The sequence below is a fragment of the Balearica regulorum genome, chromosome 1 (genome assembly GCF_011004875.1).
Source record: "Balearica regulorum gibbericeps isolate bBalReg1 chromosome 1, bBalReg1.pri, whole genome shotgun sequence".
NCBI lineage: Eukaryota > Metazoa > Chordata > Aves > Gruiformes > Gruidae > Balearica > Balearica regulorum.
Genome location: NC_046184.1, coordinates 57,969,839 through 57,996,816, shown reverse-complemented (window position 1 = coordinate 57,996,816; position 26,978 = coordinate 57,969,839). Strand labels below are relative to the sequence as shown.

The 26,978-nt window shown below is 50.0% G+C and overlaps 2 protein-coding genes across 4 annotated transcripts; both read right to left on the bottom strand.

The window, feature by feature from the left end:
* Positions 1–737: 737 nt before the first annotated feature.
* SSTR3 (somatostatin receptor 3) lies at positions 738–6,584 on the bottom strand. The gene is made up of 2 exons (XM_075742878.1): positions 5,867–6,584; positions 738–2,847 (listed from the first exon to the last, which is right to left on the bottom strand). The coding sequence occupies exon 2, from the start codon at positions 2,790–2,792 to the stop codon at positions 1,587–1,589; it is 1,206 nt and encodes a 401-aa protein (XP_075598993.1). The 5' UTR covers positions 2,793–2,847; positions 5,867–6,584; the 3' UTR covers positions 738–1,586.
* A 2,563-nt stretch (positions 6,585–9,147) lies between these two features.
* Positions 9,148–19,080, bottom strand: RAC2 (Rac family small GTPase 2). 3 transcript variants are annotated; one of them, XM_075753060.1, is made up of 7 exons: positions 18,868–19,080; positions 15,813–15,884; positions 14,001–14,118; positions 12,436–12,498; positions 11,572–11,731; positions 10,161–10,295; positions 9,148–9,669 (listed from the first exon to the last, which is right to left on the bottom strand). In XM_075753060.1, the coding sequence occupies exons 1-6, from the start codon at positions 18,900–18,902 to the stop codon at positions 10,165–10,167; spliced, it is 579 nt and encodes a 192-aa protein (XP_075609175.1). In that variant the 5' UTR covers positions 18,903–19,080; the 3' UTR covers positions 9,148–9,669; positions 10,161–10,164. The 3 variants fall into 3 exon arrangements, with proteins under 3 accessions (XP_075609175.1, XP_010299438.1, XP_075609178.1); XM_010301136.2 differs by having other exon boundaries at positions 9,269–9,411; positions 18,868–19,027; XM_075753063.1 differs by lacking the exon at positions 9,148–9,669 and having other exon boundaries at positions 10,167–10,295; positions 11,568–11,731; positions 18,868–19,027.
* Positions 19,081–26,978: the final 7,898 nt, after the last annotated feature.

Below are 26,978 nucleotides of genomic sequence, written 5' to 3'. Positions count from 1 at the left end.
ATCCCACCCACCCTTGTGCACTGCTGCTCCTCCAGCCTGCACACTCAGACGGGCCTACCCACAACTTCCCTCCAACAGCTGATGCACAGAAGCAAGCACTCATCCACCACTTATTTACAGCAACACACATACTCTTACACTCTTACCCAAGTATTCACACGCACACACACATTTCTAGATACACTTGTATGCCTGCACAAGCATATCTACACAGTTACACAAACACACTTCCTCATCTGTGTTTGTATACACTCACACACACACATACCCCTTATCTACATTTGTACACGTTTATACACGCCCCACGGCCACACACAGATTAGCATCAGTGCCCAACCCATGCACATCTCCCACCAGCACTGGCTCCTCTATCTCTAACCCTGTTCAGGCATTCTCACACACGTACAGTCCAGTGATCAAACTTTCGCATGCAACCACCTTTCTACACATGCAAACGCATCATATCTTCTCCATCCTGAGCCGAATATTCTGACATTTCCCATAAGACAAATCAATTCACACACTGGAGATCCCATGACCTCCTTCTGCTCCCTGCCCCCATCCTGTACTGATATATGCCTTGATCTTCTGTACCAGCCAAATGTTACTCCATACAAAGACCAACTCATCTCCAAGACATTGTGTATTCTCAGGAGAACCAAGTCTATAGCACCCTCCCTCCCCTAAACACACAGAATAGTTCTGCCCAGTTGGCCTTTTAAGTCCAAAAGCTTTTTGTTTATTTACAGTAAGGCTTAGATAGAGGAAAAGGGGAAGGGCATTTCAGCTTGTAAGAAACTCTGCCTCCAACCCATGCCTTGTTGTCTTCTTCTCTACCTCTGCACCAGGGTGCAGAGGCACCAGGAAAACCCTAAAGAATATGAGGTTCAGGAAAAAATTGTCCCATTTGTTCTCCCAGCTAAGTCTCATCAACCTACCCAGAGTCCATGAGAGCCCTGGTAAGAAAGAGAAGGCCTTGAGCAGTCAGAGTGGTCTCCAGCCAGGACCAGCATGGGTAGAGACACTGTCCCCAAGACTTATTGAAGAGCTAGAGAAGGGTCAGACATTCATGCAACTAGCATGTCTTAGCTGCAGACATTTTTCTTCCTGTTCTTCCTTTAGGGTAAACCACTTCTCCTGTTTATAAGGAAGATAACCAAGGCACTGAAATGCCTGTTCTAGATCTTCAATGGTACATGTCATATATGCCATTTTGAGGATTTTCTTGAGGTGCCACAGTCAAATGGCAGCTGGTGCCTTGCACAGCTGGGTGATCTAAGGATGGATCATGCAGTCTAGGGCTGGCCTTGCTCTCTCCATACTGTCAGTGCCCATCACCTCTTCAGCTCTCCCTGAATCCAGTTCTTCCTTTACCTGGTACCACACAAACCTGAGGTGTCCCCTCCAAAGCCAAGAACAATGCCTTGCTTCTTCCACAAGCTCATGGAGCCCTCTTCATCTTTAAGCAGAGTTTCGGCCATGAATATTTCCTTGTATCAACCTCTCCCATTGCCTTGGTGGAAAAGCACAGAGGGTGAAGGGGATCCCATGTCCCAATATCTCTTTCTCCTGCACCATCCCTTTCATCATAAATAACTCACATGCAATTTGTTGCTCTTTTCACATCCCACAGGCTCCTCAGGGAGTGGTTTTTGCTCACTGTTTTCTCCTTCCCCACTGCTTAAAGGGTGTTCCTGCCTGTCATTACCATTTTGGGTGATCTTGCTGATCTCACCCTCTTCCCCTTCATCATCAGTCTTCTCTGGGGGACATGCTGGCACTTCCTGGCTCTGGACTCGGCGAGACGGCCTGAGGATGGCCCTCCGGAAGCCCTGCTTGAAGCGGTAGGAGAGGAAGCCATAGATGATAGGATTGGCACAGCTGTTGGCATATGGCAGCACCACCACGAGGAAGTAGACACCAAAGAGGGACGGCTCCTCTGGCAGTGGGCAGACGACATTGATTATGTTGAGAACATAGAAGGGGAGCCAGCAAAGGATGAAGACAGCCACAACAGCCACCACCATGCGGGTTACCCTGCGCTCTGAAAGCTTGTGCTTGGAGGACAGAGCCCTCACCCGCCTGCCAGAGGAACGGACCTTCACGACGATAAGAAGGTAGCAGAGACAAATCACCAGCAGTGGCCCAAAGAATCCTAGGGTGGCAGTGTAGACGATGAAGCCAGCTCTCCACACGGAGGCAGGCTCTGGCCACTGAATGTGGCATGTGCTCATCCCTAAGGGGACATCTGAGAAGACCACCACGGGCAGCACCACCACGGAAGACAGCACCCACACAGTTGCACTCACAGCCTTGGCCACTCGTGCTGTCCGCCATTTGGAGGACTTCCCTGGGTGGACCACGGCCAGGTAGCGATCAACACTCATCACTGTCAGGCAGAAGATGCTGGTGAACTGGTTGATGGCATCCACAGCCATCACCAGGCGGCACATGAAAGACCCAAAAGGCCAGTAGGACAGAGCATTTTGTGCGGCCAGGAATGGGAGGCCCAGCATGAAAAGCTCATCAGCTAGGGCCAGATTCAATATGTAGACGTTGGTCACTGACTCGCTTACAGAGTGCCGTAGGACCACATAAATGACCAGAGAATTCCCGATCAGCCCCACCACACAGACAATGAGGTACACCAGGGGGATGAGGACACCGCTGACAACCACACCAGGACTGGTGGTGGTGGAGCTGTTGGGGGTGGTGAAGCCTGCCCAGCTGCCAGAGGCATTCCCCTCCTCTGACACTGCCGGCGTGGGGAGGCTGAAAGCAGAAGTGTCCATAGCAGAGTCAAGGAAGAGGGCAGGGGGCAGTGTCCTTGCAGGATCAGTTAGCAATCTGGAGGTGAGAGGGGGAGAAAAAAGCCATTGATACTGGGGACATGACAGCTGAACAAGCCACAGAAAAAACTACCACATTTACTGTATGTAGGTATGGATGGGCATGGGAAGTCGAGGTGAGTGTGGATGCTGGCAGCTGCTGGAAGATGTAGGACAATATCGACCTCATCCAGTCCTGGGATGCACGGTGGGCATGGAGGGACAAACTGGAACATGGCTCAATGTGGGCCAATGTATCCTTTCCCCTTGGGAAAGATCCTCTGGGGAAAGAACCACAGACTAGGATAGGGAAATTTCTCATTTTCTGCTAATGGCTGCAATACTGAGGACATAGTCACCAGGGGCCTGATTCTCATTTATGAGTGGCAGGTGCCTTATGAACAAAAGAGGGAAGAGCATCCAGTGACAAAGTGCCATTCCAACTCTGGCTCCCCATTCACTGGGTATCCTCTGGCTTGCTGAAGCTCTGTTTGGACTGGCCAGGATATCATAGGGTTGTTAGCCCCACCAGCAATGAAAGCACCTCCATTCTCAATCCAAGCCCAGAGGCTGAGCTCAGCACCTGAGCTGGAAGGTAGCTGGTTTGTGTTATGCCAGTTTGAGAGTAAAGGAAGACCTAGATTATTTTGGGAACACCAAGAGGGATCAGTCCAGATCTCTCTTGACTCTTTCTCTCTTGTTTTCTCTCTCTCCTTCTGCACCCTGCAACACACTGCTAATGGAAGAGGCTCTGCCTGCCCCAGCTGTTTGCAACACCAAAGCAGTGTCCCAGCCCTCCTAATCTGAGGTGCCCAATTGCCCGTCACATCAAGGTTTGGCATGGAAACAGCACTCCACTCACTCAGAAAGAGCCTTGAACAAACAAGCTGTCCACCAGCTCTCTGCTGACACTGGGTGAGAAGCTGCAGGGAGAGAAGAGACAGATAAGGGAAGGATGTGCCCTTTGTCTTTTGTCAGGGCTCCAGATATATGAGTGATAGAGCCCAGCATATACTCCAGACCAGAGACACTCTGGCAAACCTAACGCAGGGGAGATTTGTCATGCTTTCAGTATCACCCAGGCTCTGGCAAAATTTTCTGAAAGTGTGGACTGGCAGGGTCACCCTCTTGATGAATTGGTTCCTTGGAAATGAGAATGGCTTGGTAGAAGAGAACAGGGATTCTGAGGCTCACCTTTACCCATCCCAACAAATCTCTTAGGGCTCTGAAGCTCCTTTGTTATTGAAATGAAAACTGGGGATGTCAAAGGAAGGGGCTCCCAGTATTAACTACTTTCAGGAGGCCAGAAACACTCCAGAGACTTTTCTCCCAGGGGGGATACTCTGTAGCATCACAACTTTGTGCACACATGTCTATATATTACAGCTTTTATTCATTTTTGTAGATGTCATTCCAGCTTCTGTAAACCTTAGGGGACACCTGAGCTTTGGATGGATTCCTTGGATACCAGATAGGCAAACCCAACAGATTCCACAGGTGTATAAATTCTTATGCTGGAAGAACTTCATCTGATAGGCCCCACAAAACCACAATTGGTCAACTATGTCTCAAGGCCATTTCTACAGGCTATTGCATAAATGTTTCCTGCTGTACTTAAATGAGCTTTGAAGGACTGGAATTGTTTTGACTTTCTTTATTTGCAGGTGCCGTGGGCTGTGACACACTGTCCTGATAGAAGCCCATCTCTTGGGGTCCTGCAGTACTGGGTTGTCCCACACATCATGAGTGACTGCAGTGAATGGGCAGAGTAGGAAGTGATTTGAAACACTATTTCTAAGCTCAAGGTTCTTTCCTCTGATATTTTTTTTCCAGTGCTGTTCCAGTGACGCAAGTCACTTGTTGGAGGAAAGGGGCAGGCAGTGGCTGCTCTGGGGACAAAGATCCCTGCAAAGCGTGGCAGAGACCAGAGCAGTATGTTCATAAAATGATGATCCTCTAAAACGTGGGAACATAGTTAGGAATCCCTTTGGATATTTCTCCTGCAGGAAAGGAATTTCCAAAAAAAGCATTTGGAGACAGAGCCCTACAAATACCAAATATGCATGGGGACACTCATGCTGGGGCTGAAGAGCATATGGGGAAGTGTCTGGGGTCCAGACCTCAGAGCTGATTGCTCAGGCTGTGGTTTAGCAATACAGTAAACCCAGCTTCAGAGCTCCAAAAGCCCTATCAAAAATGCTAAGGCATGCGACAAAACGCTGATTCACTATAAACTCATTCTCCTCTTCAGAGAACTGCAGTGGAGAAACTTCGTCTTTAAGCAGGTGTGGTCTGTCTGTGCCATTCTAACTTTGTCAAATACCATCTACCAGCTCAAACGCCATATCACATTTCTGGCTAGTTTGACAGAACAAACACTGGACACCAGTGCCTCATCTGGATTGGATTCACTCTGCTGGCTGCTTTGGCAGCACCCACGTAGGCAGGAATTGATGAGGAACCTTGGCCTCAGACTGATAATGTGTTGGCATCTGCTTGGGGTCTGTCCCTAGTGATGTGGACTGCACCTGTTGCAAGACGCTTGGGATCCCCTAACAGGTGCTGCCAGAATATACCTGGTCTGTACATCTGGAGAGCAGGGGAAAGCAGAGAGGTAGGAGGTAAATCAGTGCCACTGTTTTCTTTATGAAAATATATATATAAAAATATATATATTTCTGCATTGAATGAGAGGAGGAGGTGGATGCTAAAAGCTGAGCCTAGACCTGGTTATAAAGCAGGAATAAAAGCTGGGAGGGACTACAGAGTCCAGTAACCTGCAACCCTCTTGCCATCCTCCCCTCCTGTCCACCTTGTTTCCCATGGCCCCATTCCAGCTCGGGACTCCCCCTGCCTCACCATGGGGCTGAGCTCTCTGGTAGGGACCAGGCTGGGCTGGCAGAGTTGGGGGGTCAGGAGCAGGGGTGGGGGTGGGGGTTGGCAGGTTTGTTTCTCTGGGACTGCAGAGTTAACTTCTGCATGGACTCATGCCCGCGGGAGACATCTGGGAAGAGCAGGCAGAGCCGCCTGGTACTTACGTGTCGTTGGGATGTACATTTTCCTCTGCTTCACCAGGAGAATCCGTGTCATATTTTTCCCCTTCCCCTTTCTTAAAAGCAATTGAGCAAAGCAGTCCCAGGAGGGAGTGAGTCCCACCATGTACTACCGGAGGCGCAAGTCCTTCTTCCTGGACCTGCCCATCTCCCCCTCCGTGACTGGTGTGGGACTGGGGCCCACTGCCGTGCCCGCTGGTGGCCAGCCGGCCGGGCTGGCGTCCCTCCGGGGATGCGCGGTCCCTCACCCTCACGCCGGCGGGTCTCTCCCCCGCGTTCCCCTCGCCATCTGCGGGAAAGGGGTCTCGTCTGCCGGGCTCGGGCAGACAGAGGAGTGGAGTGGCGGCTACCGGGGGATGGATGCCGGCAGCCAATGGGCGCCACGCACGGAAACACCGGCAGGAGAAGGAGAAGGAGAAGGAGGGGATGGACGATAGGGCAGGAGAACAGAGAGAAGCGGGGAGAAGAGACTGGGATGGAGAAAGAGGGAGAGGGAGGGGCAGGAGAAGGGCAAAGGGAGAGGGGGAGCGCAGAGGGGAGGATGTAGGAATAGGGAGTGCGGTGAAAGGAGATGGGGACAGTGGAGGGGAGAGGGAAAGAATGAAGAGAGGGATGCAGAGAGCAGCTGTGTGGTGGGAGAGTGGCGTGGCAGGAGGGGGGGCTCCGCTCAGATCATCTCCCCTAGGCGGGAGGAGTTGTGGCAGCGCAAAGCGCCCTGTAAATGCCCACGGGCACACAGGAGAGGGGCTCCCTGTTCCGAGGATCTTCCAGGCAGGACTGGTGCTGCTCAGAGCTGCAGGGACGTGGCAAAGCCTTCTGGCTGGCAAGATACTCAGAACCTGGGGTGGATGCTGAGCACACAAACCCTTTTCCCTTCTGCTCTGCCCTGCGAGCACCTCCAGCTGGATGGACCTGAGGGCAGATGGGCAAATAGAGGGGCTGCCTGTCTCAACTGTCTCCCTCCCCTGGCTCCCTCCACGATCTCATGCCTTCTACACTTTCTTTGGGAAAAAGTCCCAATTCAACAGCCACAAACTCTCCCACCAGATTTCATCTTTGCTGCAAGGGGTGGACCCAGAAGAAATGAGTCAGGGCGAGAAATTAAGCTCCTTTGTGTGAGCAGTTCTCCCAGGAAGGAAATCAGGATTTCCCAATGCCATTCCCTGCACAAAGTGCTTCCCTATAGTCCTCATCCCCTTCCCTGCCCCGCAGCCAACAGCAATGACTCCTTGTGCTGTGCAGTCACCCACCTCTTGACATTTGGCACTGCTGTGACAGGCATCGGAGCTCCTAGGGCCAGTTCCAGCCTTAACAGAAGCCGGGAGCATCTCTGAGAGCAGATCATAGCAGGGTCTAAAACCTGGTCTTCCAAAGTTGCTTGAGCAATTTTATGTCCAACCAGTGCTGCTTAAAAGTGAACAGGCGAAGGCAGTACAGGGCTTCAAAGTTGTCAGGATGCTTTAGCCTAGGTCTTGGCCACAATGGTCTCTGGAGACACTCAGGAGAAATGAGGTCTCACTGGGGAAGGAATGGCATGGGCAGCACCCAGTGGCTGTCTTTGTCATGGCAGGGCAGGTATCTGCACCACCATGCAGAAAGCCCGTGAGCTAGTGTCTTAAAAGAAACAAAGCCATGCAATATCAGAGCTCTACCCAGGCCAGCTACCTTTTGCAGGACTTGTTAGCATAAGCACAGTCATAGGATGACAACTTCCAGATCTCCAGCTTGCTTCCTCAATGCTCAGAGTCCTGCCCCATTCTCTGTTCAGCTCCAATGGGGTTGTGCAAACTGCTTGAATTCTCTCAGGAGAGCTCAGCCTGTGCACCTCCACAGGTAGGCAGACATATGATTTTTTTTCATGCACATGGTGAGCCTCGCCCCTCTGCATTGCTGAGGAATAGGGTGGATTGAGGAGGTAAAGCCAAGGCTTGGAAACTGGAGAGGAAGTAATAATCCACTGGAAATTCATTGGTTTGAGTAAGGTTTAGGATTGTTAAGGGAGGCTAGGTCCCAGCCTCAGGGGCTTTGTGTCCCTTGGTCTTCAACAGGTATATGCCCACACCAGAGCTTCATTTCTGCTCTTCTGGACTTATGCTGACACAATTTACATTACCTTTAGACAGGGTTTAGGCAATTCATCCGGCAGCCCATGTGCAATACAGACATTTGTGGAGCTCGCTGCCACAGAATGTCCTCCAGGGTTGCTCTGGACATTATCAGTGGGTAATGTTTCACATCAGTGAATTAACTGCCTTACTCTGATCTGACCATGAATTGAATTTGCAGAAATTTCCCTGGCAGCAGGGTACCTCAGGCTTCACTGTGGTGGGTTGTTGCTGACACTACCCATGCACCTCCTCAGTGCAGGAAGCAGCCTTTGAAACTCAGCAGTGCTGCATCGGGGAGTGGTAAGCTGGATCAGCTCCACAGTTTCCCTGTGCCCTCCTAGGACTGCAGGATTTTGCACTGCCAATCATTGCACCCTGAGCCCTCCTCCCACCCCCAAGCAGTGGCAGTAGCAGCCACCCTGTAACACTTCTTATTCTCAAGTCCCTGCAATGCATCAGGAAGGCAGATGCTCACAGCTGCCAGATCCATAGTACCGCTGGGACCACTCTCTTCAGCTTAATTTTAGTGACTTGGAGGCAATTTGTCTGGACCGGTGACTCATTCCTTGCTTTTTTTTTTTTCTTTTCCTGCCCTCCCCCTTCCTGTTCTCGCTCTGCCTGTGCCTGGCAGCATGAGTGAGTGCCAGTACTGATATGACTGTGGGTGACGTGAGCTTAGGAGCATTAATGCAGAAATGTTTTGGTGAAAGGGTGTCCCCAGCAACCTGCAGGGACAGTCCCCACAGAGAGGAGTCCGGGCCCGGGTGTCCCCTCCCAAAGCCTGTATCTCATCCTCTGTGCGTCCCCAAGGGGAGACAACTTTGTCCTTTGAACACATGGAGGCTGAGAAGGGGAAGGGCAAAGCTGAGGTGTGTGACCCCGCTGCCTTTGACTGGCACACAATATTTGCACCTTACTGAGGAATGCATGGGGCTCAGCTGAGAATTTAGCAACTCAGTGCATGAATCAGACCTCATCTCTTCATCCTATAGTGGCCAGGGCTCACCAGTACCAAGTTTGGCATGGTGCTGCCTGGGTTGTCACTGCCGAAAGAGGGGTACAGCTAGCACATGCCTCCACCCCAGCTGTCCCATTGCTCACTGCTTCAGGGCTGTGTCATTGTTCCCCGCCCCGAGGTGCAACACATCGCAGACATGGCAGGAATGTACAGTCTGTTTATTGGGTCTTATTCACTATGTTGTAACCTTGGGGGTCGGTGAGGAAGGGAAGGGGCAGCTGGGGTGGGGTGAGTGTGGGGACATTGTGCAAATGGACAAACCAGTGCTACAGACCCACAACGGTCTTTCAAGCCAGCAGAAGTAAAAAGCGCAGTGAACGCCACAAGGCACTGAGCTCCGGGATGCTGGAGCCATCACTCTCCTGCGTGCTGGGCAGGGCCTGGCATCAGGACGGGGCCGGGATCTGTAGCCAAAAACATGACAGATCTCATGAAACCAGGCCAGGTATTTTCCTGCTCTCCCTCCCTCTGCCGTGGTGGTGGTGGGAGAATGAAGGGGCAGGGTCCCAGCTAGAAAGTTCTCGTTCTTCTCTCTCCTCAGGCTCTGGACAGCTTTGCCTCTCGTCCTGAAGCCTCTCTCCTCCCTCTGCTGCCTTGAGTTGAAGGGGAAGGGCAGGTGGGGGCAGTGAGGAGTAAAGGAGTCCTGAGGGAGAAACTGCTGCCTGCCAATGAACAGCAACACAAAAACCCCCTTGAGGTGAGTAGGGCCTGATAAGAGGAAGGGCCATTGGGCAATTGCCATGAATAAGGAACAGCTTTTTTAATTTTTTTTTCTTTCTATAGCAAAAGCTGTGGCTTCACAGCTCTCACAGCAGGTCATCCCCAGGGCAGCCTGGATGCAGTTCATTCTGTGGCAGAAGGTGACAGACCTTCTCTGTGAGGGCAGAGGTGGAAAATCCTGGGCTGCCCTGCACAGGAGATGAGAGCAAACCCGCCCATGGGTAGGCAGCTAAGAGGGGGAAGTATTTCGGGGGTCCATGTGCTCCATCATACCACGTCCTGTCCTTTCCTCAAGCAGGACTGCTGTCTCCCTCTCTGTCTTTGAGAGTGACCCATCCCACCAGACACAGCAGGTCATAGGAACCATAGCCCTGACCTTTCAGGAGCAGGAAAGGGCCACTGGTGTCACTCCCAGGAATCCTTTCAGACTTACTCGCTTAGAGGAGGCTGCATGCTCGTTTCTTTGTCCGAGTGGGCTGCGGGCAGAGGACTGCTCGGATGGCCTCGTCAAACACTGTCTTGAGGCCGCGCTGCGTCAAAGCTGAGCATTCGAGGTATTTCACGGAGTCTGTCGGGAGAAAAGTAGGTGCTGTAATGGGGAGGAAAGGAACTGGGGTAGGCAGCGGGGGTACCTAGGATTCTGCTGAAAAGGGTCCTCAGAAGAGGACCACGCAGGAGGAATACCACAGATCACGTCAGACAGAAAGAGATGCGTGTGCCTGTTATCACCGATACGTCTCTGGCTCCTATAACCTCACAGCCACAACACCGTCCTCCCTCAGTGCCCATTTTACAGTGTCCTGAGGCACATACACACCACCTAAACACCCCCTGAGTCTCATCTTGAGATGAGGTCTCAAGTTTCCTCAGGCTCCAAGCGTCATTCAGACCACCTGGCCTCAAGCACTGCTGGTGGCACCTCAAATCGCATGGGACCTCCCTTTTGAGATTCTGTAAATCCAAATTCTCAGAGACCTTGTGCTGGAAAGCAAGGCACCTAGATCTTGCCTGAATTGAATAAACACATCTCAGGTGATCAAAGCCATTAAGCATTGTCAGGACACACTTCACTCACTCAGGCAGTCTTGACTTCAGGGCAAAGCTTGCCAGCTGTACAAGACTAGGGTTTCCCTGTTCTCCACCCTTGTAGCCAGAGCAGAGCCATGGTGTGAAGCTGGCTATGTTATCCTGGCCTGACACTCTCTCCTCTGAACACCTGGTTGAAAACTTCCCCCACAACCTGTTCCCCACCCTCTCTGCTGCCTCTGTGTGCTGCATAAGAGCAGAGGGGTTACCTGGCACAGGCATTTGTGCATATCCCTAAATACAGGAGGGAGCTGATGCCCCTGAGATGAATGGTGAGGTGGGACACGCATATCCGGGGTTGCATATATAAGCCCCGGTAGTCAGAGGCAGGGACAGGAAGCTGCAGTTGCACGTCTTCCTGAGAGGTTAGAAAACTCATTCTTCCACCTCTTTCCGGATGTGGAGGAGAGGCCTCTGCCCACAGAGCTGCGGCTTTCACAGGAAAATACTGGCCCAGATAGAAACAGCAGAGTAAAAGGGGAGGAGAACGTGCAAATGTATATTTGTGTGTGTGTAGGATAGTGGCCAGAGACAGGCAGAAAACAGAGGGTTGAGGGGGTGAGGCTTCCTCAAGGGCAGATGTCCTTCCTGAGCCTCCTGAAATGCATTTTGTCCCAGGACCCTTGGTGTATCTCCCTGCGTCCCTCAGAGATACCACTGTGAGATACCTGCAAGAAAGCCTCACTAGGTTGAGGGGAAGCCCTTATATTCTTCCTGTCTCCTTTCAGTAGGTCCAAGATGTTGCCCCAAGCACATACCGATTTCCTTGGCCAGAGCAAGGCCCTGAGGATATGTAATGGGGGACAGCTTCTTCTCCTTCAACTTCTCGATGGTATCCTTGTCATCACGAAGATCCAGCTTTGTGCCCACAAGGATAATGGGAGTGCTAGGGCAGTGGTGCCGCACCTCGGGGAACCACTAGCAAGGGAGCAAAATGGCAAAAATGTGAGAAGTCACCCGTATGGGTGTGCACAAGGGAAACAAAGAGGCACCGCTGAACAAATGTCAGCAAGATAGCTAAACCCCTGTCCTTCCTCACAGCCCTTCCATCCAGTGTTGGGCACTATAGTCTGGCTCAGACAAGCCCTTGTTGCTGGGTACACAGGCAAAATCCCTGCCATGGAGCTGAAATTCTGTTAAGCAAAAGCACAAGTTGCTCTTCACCCTTCATGGCTCCATGAAACCCAGGGAGAAACCTGGAAGTCATAGGAAGGAAATACTATGTTGTTCCCCTCTCCATCCCTCTCTTCTTCCCTCACTTCCCATCCAAAGGCCGTGGGTACCTGCTTCTTATGCCCTATAGACTGGTCCTATGTGTCTGTGCTCGGACAGCCTTGGCTGAAAGATGTCAGCAGAACATAAACCTGTGGTCTCACAGCTGAATAGCCCAGCAAGATGAATATTAGCCCTTTAATAGGATTGGCTGCCGCCTTTGAGATGACCCAGAAAAGACATCTGAAGGATGCTGATATTTTAGTTCCTTCTGACTGACACAAAAAAGATATTTTCTCTCTGACTCTAGATGTCCTATTAGCAGTCTTCACCCACAGTCACTCTCTTGGCAAGACCACCACCAATCTCACCCTTCTCAACCCCTGATGGACCAGGATACTCTGTCTCACCTTAGCACGGACGTTTTCATAAGAAGCCGGGCTGACAAGTGAGAAGCAGATCAGGAAGACATCCTGTAGGCACACAACCATGGTGCAGCATTAGGATGAGAGCACGGGATTACATGACAAGAGGCAGGGAGGGGAATGAAGAGCTGGCTGGACAGCATCCTCTCTCTGCAGCAAAGAGGGTCATGGCAGGGAAAGCTCTCTCTCACAATATAACACAGTCCTGACTGCTGCTAATTGCCTCTAGAGGAGAGAAGGATATTTGCTCCCCTGACTCATGGTAACCATAGCCACCATTATCAGAAAAGCCAAACATTTAACTATGAGGATGGGGTTTTTGTGGTAGGCACACTCATCCTCATGGGAAATGGCCCGACAACGTCCTGCTCATTTCTCACAAAGCACCAGAGAGCTTTCAGGCCAGAATAATTTTGCCTGCTGTTGAGACAGAGCTAGACTCAACCCAAAAAAGTGCACATGCAGGATGCAAATGCATCTCAGTTATCCACATAAGCACTTCTCTTGGGCATGGCAGAATTTAGACTTCCATTAAAAATGAAACAGAACAAACCAAACCAAACAAAACCAGATCTTCAGGGTTATATTTCTTTCATCCAACTTTGCCTAGCTAAAACAAGGGTATATCAGGCCTAATCTATCCATTTCCATACTTCTACAACTGTCAGAGGCAAGTACCTTGGACCACATCCGATTACCTTGGAGAACAGTTTCCCCACCTATCCTTGGGATGTGTCCCAGGGTGGGTGCAACCATGTTGAGAAATGTGCCTGCTTGCACAGAGTGCAGAAGGAGCCTAGGCAAGCAGCTTACACCAGGTTTCTGACTTTTAGGTGGTTGAACCTAGCTGAAACAAATAATGCCCTCAATTCCTAGCCTTTTCAGTTGCAATGGCAACCTTCAGACCAGCACCTGAGGCAGCAGGGTCTTTCTGAGCTTGCCAAGAGAATGCTTGGAACAACATCCTCCAGGGAAGGTGACCCTGAAACCCTGAAATCACTCTGTCAACATGGTGAAAAACTGGTGAACACAGTATCTGAGGAGAGGCATTCATTTGTTCCATTAGAAGCTTGGGCTTAGTTGAGGCATCGGCGTATCAAATACATGTGTCCACACATCAGATCTCTTTTAAATGGCAGAAGCAAGAATAGTGGGGTTCAGAGAAATGTGAAATGCTCCTGCCTCAGCTCCTAAATTCTCTGAGCCTTTTTAACTTTGCAAGAGGAGGGTTTTTTACTAGGGCTGTGTAAGGCATCTGCTCCATGCTGAAATCAGTGTCAGCTGGACTCAAGTACCTTTGAAGATCTCAGTTTTCTTTTTAAGTTATCCCAGTAATAAAGTTGATCTAAGGGCTCCAAAAGACCCTTCGATGTCTTTTACCTTTAGGGTTTCGGGGCACTTGTATATCAACAGAGGTATTCCCAGAAAAGGGCAGAGAGAAATGGGAACAGTTCTGTCACTGCGTTATGGCAAATGTTGATTTTTGCAGTGGGGGACAGAGGCATATCTGAGGGAGGAGCAAGGGGCAAGGGGCATGGAGGGTGACCCACCGTCTGCGGGTAAGAGAGCGGCCTCAGCCTGTCATAATCCTCTTGTCCAGCAGTATCCCAAAGCCCCAGATTTACAGGCTTGCTGTCAACCATCACATTGGCGGAATAGTTATCGAACCTGAAATGCAGAGACATAGGCCATGGCTCAAATAGGAGAAGAGGGAGCCCTTCCTGTAGCATAGGTGGGTTTCACTAGGTGCACCCCAGAGCAAAGGGTAGTGATTCCTCTTCTCAGCTCCCCTGGGTGATGCTGGTTTCCTGTGAACCTCTACCTTACAGACTTCCCACTCACCATCAACCTCCTCCCTATCACCCAGCTGTCCTGGACAGCTGCCTGGCTGCAGCTCCACCTTTGCCACCATGCATGCAGATCCATAAACCCTCCAGCTTCCCACTTTTTTCCCCAGTATCCTTCCCACAACTGTGTCTTCTCTAGCCACCCATGTCTGTCTTCTGTGCTCTAAACCCCAGCTTTCTTCTTAAAAGTGAAGAAGAATCTATGTCTCTGTAGCTCCCCCAGAGCCTTGTACTCGTCAACAGACCTGCTGGAACTGCTATGCCAAGGTGTATCGCCTTACTGTTTGAAAATCCAGCATGAAACATTTGAGAACAGCTCTCAGGATTGCATGCTTGGGACTAAAGACTTATTGGAAAAAAAGGCTATTCAGTCAATAGAGGCGTTCTTCCCCTGGGTTCCTAGAAATTTTTCTTTCCTGTTCCTTTTGGTATATTTGTTTTTCAGGTTAAGGTGAAGAACCAATGCGAAGACCAATGTAAGAACCAATGCAAAGACCTTGTGAATGTGCTCATGGCACATGCACAATTGTAAGCTAAGCTATCCTGCCCAGGAGCACAAAATGGCCCCCCTTTCACATCTCCAGACACAAGTCTCAGACAGGAGGAGAAATGGCGTGTGCACAGAAAATGCATGGCCAGTTTGCGGCTACATGCTAGGAAGGGATGGCGCCCTTCCACAAACCAGCTTCTGAGAAGAGACGGGTTCTTGCTACCACAACCATTTTTTGCAACGTCTGTTGCAAATTGGTCTGGAGAAAAAAGCGAGGTACTAAAGTTTTCCTGAACCTATCCTTCCCAAGGAATCTGAACCTGAGCTGTCAGTCTGACACCCTGTGCTTAGCTCCTTTTCCCACCTCAGGAAGGCTGTACTCCACACCCCAGTGATGTGGTATGAGTACATGTGGCGTGCATCCCCAAACATACCCCACGTGCTGTAGGGACACAAATGCATCTGACCACTCAGCCTAAGACGGCCCTCACTTTGCCCCCTATTCCAACAGTCTGCAGGTCTGTCCCAGCCTCACGCAGACATCCGCTGGATTGCGCAGGGCTTCTACGCTGGCATTGAGCCGAATCCTGCGCTCTTACCATCAGGGTTATCAGTGCCTGCTCCAATGACAGTGGGTGCCTTGGACAAGGAAGGAAACGGGAACCCCTGTCCAGCCAACCACCCTCTCTTGGGTCTGGCCCAATTTTTGTAGCCTCGTGTCTGGTTGTTTTGCCTAGCAGGACCCCATCTATGACTTGTAAACTCAGCAGGCAGATAGATCCTTGAGTTGGTTTGTGTCTCCCCAAACCCCATTTATACCAGGGTTTTACAAGGCCACTTGTGCTTCTGGTGAAAGGTGATAGATGAGAAGTGTAGAGGCACCTTTGCTGGTTTGGCAGCCCTTCCACTGCTGGCGTAGAGATTGTGACCCTGCCTCCAGAGTGCACAACAAGGGATTTCTGCACGCCTCTGCATCCTGCTTTCATGCCTCCCACCCACCCAGGACCTGTTTATGTATCACTCACACAGTGGGGATGTATTCTCCTGGGAAGGCATTGGTGGTGTAGCTGATAAGGAGACAGGTTTTCCCCACAGCTCTGGAAGAGAAAGAAAAAAATAGCAGTGCAGTGCAGGCAGTCTTGCTCAGGTGAGGCGGGGATGGGTCAATCCTTCCACACTGCTAAGCTACCCCGTCAGGAGACCCCTGGAAGCAGAAACATATTCGGAGGAGCAGACAGCACATAACCATAGGTTAGACAACCGGCAGGAAGAAACACAGGATGTCACCCAGAAATGTTTGTTGTCTTTGAGCACGAAGGCTTGTTTTTACGGTCTGGTACAGAGATCACTCAGCTAGAACGCATCCCTTCTGAGATGGAGGTGAGAGCCCATTTTCCAGTCCATGCACAGTGCTGTACACTCACAACCAGGGCAGGTGTATTGATTCGGTGCCGGAGTTCCATGACAAAGCTGCCCAGCCAGCTACAGCTCCTGAATGCACAGGAACTCCTGCCAGGGGCTGATGGCACCTCTTTTTGACTTAGCCACAACACCTTCCAGCCTTGCCTGTCTGCAAGCAAGCAAGCTGCAGCATCACCCGCAGAGCGAGCCGTAAGCAGCCAGCAAGGTGCCTCTCTCTGTGGCTGACGGAGGCTGCTGGTGGTATTTCTGACCTAGAAGTTGGTGCTTCCTCTCTCCTCAGCCTCCCCCACACCCATGCTGCAGCGGGGTGGAGTGCAAATAAGCCAGGGTAGCAGCACAGTCCAGACTGAAGAGGTGGGAAAGGGTGGCAGTAAGGCTATCAAGGGGAGGAGAAGGTGTTGTGGGCAAGGTGAAGCCTGTAGTGAGGGAAAGAAGAAGAGGAGAGAAACTGGAAGAAGATAAAGCATCCAGGACAGGTGTGGAAAGGATAATCCTTCTCCTGCTAGGCTGCTATTTCGCAGGTCTGTGTGGCCTGGGGAAGTCTGGCCATGCATCGGCTACAGCATGTGTGAAATGCAGGTGGTGAGAGCAACCTGCCTCCTCAGCCTACGAGCATGGCTGCAAGGTGAGGGAGACACCTTTCCTGGGGGGGAGGCTGGAGTCCCGCTGCTGGGGATGCTCTGACCATCTCAGCTGTACCCACAGTCTGCTGTTGCAGAGCTGCAGCCCTGCCTTTTAGTGTGCCCTGGACAGGCACAGCTGCCATCTTTGCCCTGATCATGAGGCACCTGCCTCAGTCACTGCACTGTGGGGCAGCTGAGGAGGAAACTGAGCTCTTCGTTGTGCTCTGACACTTGTTTCTTCCTTCTGCCACCTCCCTTTCTTAGATCTTCCTCTCTCAGTCCCTTCTCTTTCCCCAGCTCCCTTGCTTCTGCCTTATCACAGAGATGTTGAGGAAGGGCCATGGGGGCTTCCTGAAGCTCTGCAGGGAATGGCTCAGGAGATCTATGGGGCTGGGAGGTGGTCAGTCATGGAAGAGGGGACAGTTCCGACTTAGTGTGGTTGAACAGAGGAGCACAAAGAGTCAGTGAAGGGGTGAGGGTTACAACAAAGCTATTGAGAGAAGAGGTGAGGTTAGTAGCACCTGCAGGTTCCTGGGACTGAACTCAGAGTGTTAAAGAGGTCAGTGTTTTGTGATGGAGGGGGCTTTGGGGCCAGAACAGCTATGGGGCAACATGAGGGGCTTAGCTGAGTGACAGCAGAAGGTCCTGTGGTCGATAAGGTTGAGCCAAGCAAGGGTGACATGCCTGGGAGGCATGTGAAGGGGGGAGAACTGAGAGCTCAGAGCGATGGGATGTCTGGACTATTGTTGTGTTGTGAGATGGTGAGAGGGGAGGTGCAGTGTACAGAGAAGCAAAATGACAGGACGGAAGACATTTAAGAGGAGTTGCAGTCAGAGGGGTTGAGAGCAGGATGTGTTGTGGGGTTAGCCACGATATGTGGGGAATGTTGCCTTGAGGGATGGTTACAGAGTTGGTGCAGTGTGTGAGGGGGAAACTGGGGGGGTTAACAGGGCAACAGATAAATGCCTGGTGCAGTTGTTCATCCAGCTCTGGCTTGCAGCTTTTAAGGGACTTTTCTTAGCGATAATGGTGTTTATTTGGGGGTCTGTCCTTCCTTGTCCCTTCTCCCCATCCCCTTGCCCCAGCCCCTGAGATTATGTCTAACATGTACTGTTATGTTTGCAGACATCTTCTTCCCCAGGCGAGTTTTGAAGGAGGAAGTGACTGTGGGGAGCAGGGCTGCTGCAAATGTCTCTTCATCTGCTACCTGATAGCTGCCCCAGATAACAGTCTGGCCAACTCCTAGCTGGGAAATGAATTAACCTACTCCATGCCAAATGTGGACTCTCCTCCCCCACCTACCCTGCATCTACTCATCCCACAGGGCAAGAAGAGGCCCTGTCCACCCCATCCCTCCTGCCCCCAGCAGTACTGACTGCTTCACTTATTGACGGCTTAGATTGGGCCATGTCCAAGGATCATGGGACATGGGCAGTGACACCATCATGCTGTGAAGGCAAGACTGTGTTACCTCCCACTCCCAAAGTGGCGTATACTTGTGCCTGTCTCAGTGGAAAGAGCTCCTCCTCCTTGTGCCCACAGAAAACCCTTGCCAACCAGTCTCCTCCACATCCTGATACAGAGATAACGTGCTGAGAAAAGCTGAACACAAAGATACTAGAGGACATCTCATCAAGACCATAGTGCTGTGTCCTCTCTCAGTCAGCCCCAGTGAGCAGATGGCTTTCAAGGAGCCATTCACCTGCAGGAGAGTGTTTGCACCACTTGGGTTTTAAATCTGATTCCTGCCTACAGGTTGAATTTGGCAGCAACACCACCACCTCCTGTGCGTGGGACAGACCTGATCCACTTTCCATGCCCCTTTTGCAGATGCCCTTCAAAATGCCCTCTTCCACACCCTCCCCAGAGGAAGGTCCCTTGCCCTGGGGAGGGAAGAGCGAGCGAGAGGGGGAACGCAGTCTGCAGGAGGTCAGAAGCAAAGCCGGGGAAGTTTCACCAAGCAGCCACCTTCTTTCTCGTCCCTTGTCACTGCCCCTCCCTCCCCGCATCCAGAGCAAACCAGCGGGGTACCTACCCGTCTCCCACCACGACACACTTGATGGCTTGCATGTCTCTGGACCCGTGGCGGAGGACAGCGCCCGGGGCAAAGGGAAGTCAGGCCAAGGCAAAAGCAGGGAGAGACGGGCAAATTTGGGTATCAGCCCTTGTGCTGCACTGAGCGGCAGGTTGCAGGGAGGGAGGAAGTGGAAGAGGGAACTTTACTTGACGATCACCCTCCAGTCCCTCCTCCCCTCCCACCACAGCAGCAACTCTGCAGCCGAGGCCGTTAGCTGGAGGCGGGGCATGCATGACTTCATGGTTGCTGTAATTATTTTTTTTCTCCCCGCATGTCTCACCCACTCCCTTCCCACCCCGTCCCAGTGAATGGCTGGGGGCACCAAGCTGCTTTTACAGGGGAGATGAACAAGGGTTAGAAGCGGAGTGAGAAAGTGGAGGGATGGATTTCCTTCTCCCTCTATCATCCAAACTCTGGAGGAGGTCTAAGGAGGGAAGGGAATTGAAGTGGGAGTACTGGGGTGACGTGGGGCAATGAAGATTTTTCAGGTCTTCCCAGTGCCCCTGAGTGTCAATGGTGAAACATCACAAGGAACAATGTTTTCTATGAAGCCTGAACAAGGAAGTTAAGCAACCTCTAGGAAGCAGCAGCCACACCATGGCTGCTCTATCCCTCCTCTCCTGTGGTAGTAAGGTCCTGCCACACTTGCTCACCTGCCCAGATTACTAGTACAAAGAAGTATTGTGTAAACCTGTGTGTTCACCATGAAGTGGAGCAAATGCATCAAAGTATGCAATGAACTGTTTTCTCTCCCCTGACAGTACTATGAGAGTCAAGACTGGTGGATGAGAGGAGCCCCTGCAAACCAGCTTCTCCCTATCCACAGTCTCCCCTACTTCTGTGCAAAAGCAACCAGTGGGAGCTGCTGCCAGACCTCTTCCATCTTGTCATAGAAGCATGGAATCATAAAATCATAAATTCATAGAATCATAGAATGGTTTGAGTTAGAAGGGACTTTTAAAGGTCATCTATTCCAACCCCCTCTGCAACGAGCAGTAGGTAGTAGTAGTACATCTTCAACTAGATCATGTTGCTCAGAGCCCCATCCAGCCTGGCCTTGAATGTTTCCAGGGATGGGGCATCTACAACCTCTCTGGGCAACCTGTTCCAGTGTTTCAGCAGCCTCATTGTAAAATATTTCTTCCTTATATCTAGTCCAAATCTACCCTCTTTTAGTTTAAAACCATTACCCCTTGTCCTATTGCTACAGGCCCTACTAAAAAGTCTGTCCTCATCTTTCTTATAAGCCCCCTTTGGGTATTGAAAGGCTGCAATAAAGTCTCCCCTGATCCTTCTCCTCTCCAAGCTAAACAAGCCCAACTCTCTCAGCCTGTCCTCATTGTCCTCAGAAAATAAAAGAATTTTAGAGCTAAGCAGCAAGGAGAACAAGGAAGCAATCACCCTAAGAAATAAGAGACAGGGAGCAGAAAGATCCCAGGAGGCTCTACTCCTTCCTTTCCCTTCTCGAAATGAGGGTCTGCCTCCTCTTCCTTGCTTCTCCTCCCATGCAATGCTAAGCCTGGGAAAGTGTGCATATTGGTGTGCTCCAGCCTGAACTGGATGGGCAGGAGATGCATTTTATAGAAGAAGGGATGTGGTGACACAGAATTAATTGGAATTTCCAGCCTTTGTCAGGAGGTCAGTTAGTCCAAGAACAGCGAGTTTTCAGCTGGGATGTTCCTGAAGGAAGGAAATCTGAGGGAAAGTGTTTCTCCAAAGGTTGGTGACCTTTGCGCTGCTGCAGCCACGGGAGGCTGTTGCAACTGACCTGCTCGGGAGGAGAGCTCTCCCATCCGTCACTCAGCACTGGCTGCAACCCAGAAACCTCCAACTGTGGAATGTTTCCAAGTCTTGCAGCTATTTCAGAAGCACAAAGCAACCAGCTGTACTAGGTGTTCCCTCTGTGGGTGGTAGGGAAGGGGGAAGAAGGAAACCCACTGACTCCTCTGCAAGCGAGAACAGGAACAGGCCATAGGAATACAGGTCAGAGAAGGGCAGGAGGGAGAGTGACAAAGGCTGTTACAGGGAGAGCAACAGCAGGAGCTGGAAAGGGCAGGCAGGCGCAGAAAAACAGTGGGCCGGGAGATGGGGACTCAGTCATAAGAGAAGGCAGGTAGATCTGGTTCTAGAGAATGCTACTGGTGGGTGAAAAAACCCCACTTACAGCTTGAATTAGGCCAGGAATCCTCAAACAAAGCATTGCTAGTAGAGCTGATAGTGTGCCATATCTTGCCTCCTCATCCTAGCCCAGCAAGAATCAAGGTGTGTCTTCAGGCCAAAGAAAGAGGACTATAGCTAGCCAGCAAAAGAGCGCAACCCATGGGCAGTGTGTTAGCACAAGGGGCATACTTCTCCATGAAAAAATCTGAGCTTTGACAACAATCCCTTTGCCAGAAAGGTTGGAGAGCTCTGTCACATCTCAGCTGGAAAGTTTTGGGACATCTGATTGGAATTTGCTCCCTGGGCAGTTGGACATATTGAGAGGTCTCTGTGGGAGACATCTGGGTGACAACTGAGGGACCAGGGATCAGGAGCTGGTGGAGTCCCTAGGGATTCAGGCAGCTCTAGGTTGGGGAGGATGGGGGCTGAGGAGAAAAGAGCTGAAGATAGCTGGAGAACACATTGAGTCTTACCTGGGACAGAGTAACAGTCCTGAGAGGACATTGGGGTGAGGGATGGGATTCAGGCTAAGGGATTCAGGACAGAAAACTGGCCAGTGGCACAGTAGGATCTGGTGGTAGGGATCAACAAGGACCACTGACCTGCTGACTGCCAGTGTGTGCTTCAGTCTTTGTAGCCCAGCATGTGGGCCTGTGGGACTGGCAGTGTGGAAGGGAGTGGGGAACAAGAAGAGGAGTTAAAATCGGTCAGGGAGGAGGGACTGTTGTTGAGACCCCATGTTCAAGTGAGCCCCCTGTCAAAGACACCATAGTTCTGTACGGCCAACAATGGGCTGTGGAAGTCCTGGCAAGAAGGTATATCTCCATCCCTCTTCTGGGCAAGTTACTTTTGGAAGATATTTGCAAGCTACTGCTATGGATAGTCAGGTCTCATCCAAGTCAGAGGTCTGTGCTGTAAATCTATAAACAACTTTCCTTCACCAGTGCCTCTGTAGAGGGACGATGGGAATCTACATAAAGGCTTTTAGGGGTTTTCTTTCCATCATATTTAAATTATTAAAAATGGGATATTACATTCAAATAACACACTATAATCACTCTGAGAAAAACTGGCACCTGCTACATTAAAACCTCCCAGTTGTGCATGTTGTAGGAAAGGGAAGGAAACTGCGGGAAATGGGTCCGTAGCCCCTAACGGAGCACATACAGATCTGTTGCTGCTTTGATGTCCTCTCACACCACCAAGAGGTGCTCTTGACGTGAGTTTCCTTCTGCATGTGCAGCGGGCGGAGCGAAGGCAGGCACCCATCTGAGGTTTCTTGTTCCCTTTGCTGAGTTTGAGGAAGACACTAATGGGAAAGAATTACTCAGTGACATAGTTTTTCTCTGAGCGACTTCCAGGGCCCTGGGCTGGGTCATGTCCAAGTGACCTGTCTGTGCTGAGTTTGCACGGCAACCATGTGGGACAGCAGGCAAGGGAGGAAATGCATGATACCACTTTTCCTCCCACAAAGATCCAAAACAGCAAAGAATTTCGGTGACTCCATTTTTTCCCCTCTTTCTATGGGGTTCTGCTCCCTCAGGGAGGATGCAAAAAGGGTGAGGGGCCTCTTTCAGAAATGACGTTTGCACTTCACAGCCCTGCACAGGAGGGCAGGAGCTGAGCAGGAGGTTTCTCCTTCAGCACAGAGTAGCAGGAGGAATCCTCTCCTGGGGGAAACACAAGGCTCATTTCTTTGCACACAATGGGCATGGCCACAGCAGGTACTCTCATTACCCTGGGCACTGACAGGATTTATTTTATGTGAGCTATTGCTCAGGCAATCCCGAGTGGCCATGAGACCTTTTCTGTGTGTGCTGGGCCCCCACCAGGGAAGAGAGTAATTTGCTTCAGCCTGCCTGAGCTGCAAACTGTCCCTGCTTGCTATATTCCCCTTTTGCACCTTCCCACTTCCCCATTCACACAGCTTTGCACCATCTGCCTCCTGCTTCTAGTTCTTGCTTTGTTGCTTCTCTTCTCCAAAATTCCTACCCCTCCCTGTGGCTGCCGCCCTCTCCCCTCACTGCTGTGATTTCTCACTGGTCTGAAAAACCTGCCCTGAATTCAGAGCTCAGATCATAACTGAAGTGGGGTGATGCACCTCAGGCCATGATGTTCTGCAGTCCCTGTTAGAGAGGTTGTAGAGTTGCTTCACACACGGTCTTTTTTTCTAACATGGCCATGTGAAGAGCTTCTCTAGCCTAAAATTACCTTGTCAAGCAAAAGCTGGGGGGAAAAAAAGTTTCCAATCCAGTGTCACTGAAGACAAACTATCTACATTTACAACATAACTCAAGACCAACTCAACTTGGTCTAGTCTTAGACCTGTCTCGCTCATGGGGTTTTCCAGAGACTAGCCCTACTGCAATCAGGGGCAGGTGGTCCATTCCTAAAACATTGTCATGGAGGCTCATCTATTTTCAGACTGTGACTACTCTCAGCCTTTCCAATTTTGGGCAAAACAGCTGGTCCACTGTCATCCTCCTATCCGGAGCACTAAAAGACTTTCACCTCCTCCACCTCTTTTCCACTATGTACCTGGGTAAGCAGAAAACCATGGCACAGACCTTCAGGCATCGAGTTCTTTGTGATGGCGGATTCACACCTGCACTTCCCTTAGTTGAGAAGTTGTTCACATACTCTAAATCATACTGGTTTTTTATGGCTTGGCCTTATCTGCTTCTCTGTACTTCTGCATGTCCCCAGTGGTTCTGATATCAGTTTCCATTCTTACAGACGTTTTGTTCTCAGCCTGTGACAACCCCCATCTCGCTGATACCACTCTATTACTTAATGGTGATAAATACAGATCAATATCTGACTGTGCATCCCTTCCCACTTGGGTGGTCAGATGATCCAACAACCTTTTTCACCTGCCTGTTGTAGAGGGGGGTAAGGGACTAGAGATTACATGTGAAAATTCTAAATTGAGTATCAACTGCTTGACTTGGCTCCCCTGCCTGCTGACAGTCTCACACATTATCAGATGTTAGATATACTATATTTTATAAAAGCAGATCTAAAACATATCTTTACATAGTAGACTATGGTATCTTCTAGGAAGGCTTCATCAGGGAAGTGAAAAGAGCTGTTTAGACTACTAAGGAAATCTATAGCTACTCTGTTCTGCAAGACTAATATTTCCTGAACTACCACAGTAAAATCTTTAGCGACTTCTACATCTTTTTTCAAAGGCATAAAACTTCAATCTTGCTGCACTTCTGAGTCCAACAAAAAAAACCCTCTCGCTCTTCATTCAAGTTTATCAGACTCTAAGTGACCCTCCTGTAATCTTTATAATAGGTTTGGGCTTTTTTTTCCTGTGGCCTTTTATAATCACCATCTTGTTACTTTTAAAATGGACTCTAGTTGCTTGAATTAGTAAAAGCAGTTGAGAATAGGCTATTCCAGGTACTCTGCACTAGTAGCTTTACTTACTGCCTGCATGTTTGCATCCTGAGCTACTGCTCTGTCTGTCACAGCCTGTGTTGCTCCTCACACTGGATAAGGATTATTTTATTCCAATTATTAAAAGAAAAATTCTGTTATTGTCTTTGCTCTAGTGCTGTTTTACCTTGCATCAAAATACTGTCTGTGCAGTTTATAATCCTCACAATACCATGCAAGAAGTGTTACACTCTTTCCTGCCATGCTGCAATCCCTAAACCCAACCTGAATGGCAGCCTAATCCTCCTGAAGGAGCTACGGAATTTGTACAAATCTGTACTTTGTCTCTCTGTGGAAATACAGTTGACATGTTTAGCACAGAGAAATATTTAGCATTGGCTTTGTCACTGTCTTTATCGCCTTGAAAGTAGTAGGAAATATTTATATTTCCTTTGTATTTACACAATTATTTTAAGCCTATATCGAGTAGTAGAAAAGTGCACCCATGATGTTGGTTTGATATTTTCCTTTGTGAACACCAGAGCAACAGATTATTCCAGTTCCAGTTTAAGTCTCCCTGTACAGTCAGGAAGCATCCTGGGAGAAAAAATGGTTCATGGCACAGGGGTCACAGGGAGCAGCCTTGGAGTATTGATCTGCAGCAGTCTGCCTAATCTGCCCATGCTTGATGAAATGAGAACTGCTGGTCCAGCCTGGATACCCCAATTGCACACATTCCCACCTCTTGCCTGCACAGCCCCAGCCTGAGCTAACCACAGCTAGGAAGGATGTGCAATGGCAGTAGCAATTACTGGATCTAACTCCAGTCCTGTATCAGAAGCACTGATTTTCAGGGATCTGCTTCTTCCTGTCCCTGTTCCAAACAACTCTGGAGGCACAGGAGAAGAACTGCTTTACCTGTAGGGTTGTAGATGTGAAGGGGAGTGATAGGAGGGGACAAAAAGAGCCAAATGCCACCCAAGACCTATCTGACCTCTCGCAGTCCCCTTTACTTACCCTGATATAATGTAGGCCCCCTCAACACCCTCTCCCACCCAGTCATCTTGTTCACTTGCTGACACCTTTTCTTGCACAGCTAAGAGAACTTTGTTTGCACCTCTGAGCCAGGTATGCTTTGGAGCAAGCAGTGGCCACTCCTGTCTCTACTCTTCACCTTGTTGAAATAATCTCTATCACTTGGAAAATGTTCTTCCTCTTGTCTCCTGCTTTTCCAGAGAGTGCGTTCTTGGATGAGACATGGCCTTGATCTAATCTGGGTTGCTCTTTTCCCAGATGTTGCTGCAGTTGTTGTGGTGTGGTTTTTTAATGTATAGGCCACAGGTTTCTCTAGAAGGAGGAAGATGCCAGAACCAGTGCCCAATACAAGAGTCAGTCCCCTGAATGTGGGTATCTTTCAGCAAAAGTTGATTTTTGTTGCACGTCAAATTCTCCTTGCTTAGTCTGTATTTGACCTAGAATCTAGGTATCTATGCTGGCCTTGTTGACAACACCAGTGGGAGAACCCATGTGCTCTGAGGCTATCAGCTAGCTCTGACCACAGTGTATAGCATTTAACTTTCATCTCCCCTAGGATCCATTTGATGTTTCTGTGCCCCCGGGGCATAATTAATTTTCATGTGTTCTTTCTTGCTTGCTTGCTTGCTTTTCTTGCTTGCTTTCATTCTTGCTAGCTTTTCTGGTTTTTTCCTCTCCCTCCCTCCCTCCCTCCCTTCCTTCCTTCCTTCCTTCCTTCCTTCCTTCCTTCCTTCCTTCCTTCCTTCCTTCCTTCCTTCCTTCCTTCCTTCCTTCTTCTCCTTCATTCTCTCTGTCTTTGCTTTTTCTTTGGTTCCACCCCACCTTTTCCACTTGAAATAATGAGATGGTTGTGTTGTATCCCTTTCATGGTATTTTCATGCCATGACCACAGAACATATGTTACTTACCTTAAGGGCACTTCCAGATGCATTGCTGGCTGGGATAGTGTTGGTATCCACCTGAGTTCACTACAAATCCATATTGTCTGTCTGGGATGCTCAAGCAAACTCACCTCTCATATGGGTCTAGGTTTTCTCAAGAGAGGAATTGGTCGTTTTGCTCCAGGGTAAGCCTGGAACCAAACTAGTTTGTGCGCCACGTGAATGAGTGAGGGACTAAGGGAGAGGGAGACATACATACTCTGCACTTTGGAAAGAATGGGAGATGCTCTAGGCTTAGTTTATTCATATGATCCTGTCTCACTTCTTGTGTACCCTCATGAAAAAAACATCTCACAGGTGTTTCATTTTTACATGGAATAGACTTATGCAGTTTTTTAATAGTGCATTTCCCACTCAGACTCCTCTAGCTGAAATAACTGAAAGCATTTGAAGTGCACAACCACTGTTAAAAGCAAGGCTACCAGAACCAGGAGAATGCAAGCAGTGGAGGTCATCATTGAACTGACTTAGTACGTAAGGTCCCAAAACAGAGCAGTCAGGGATTCCAAAAGGCAGGCAGGAAAAGCTGTGGAAAGAAGGAAGCAC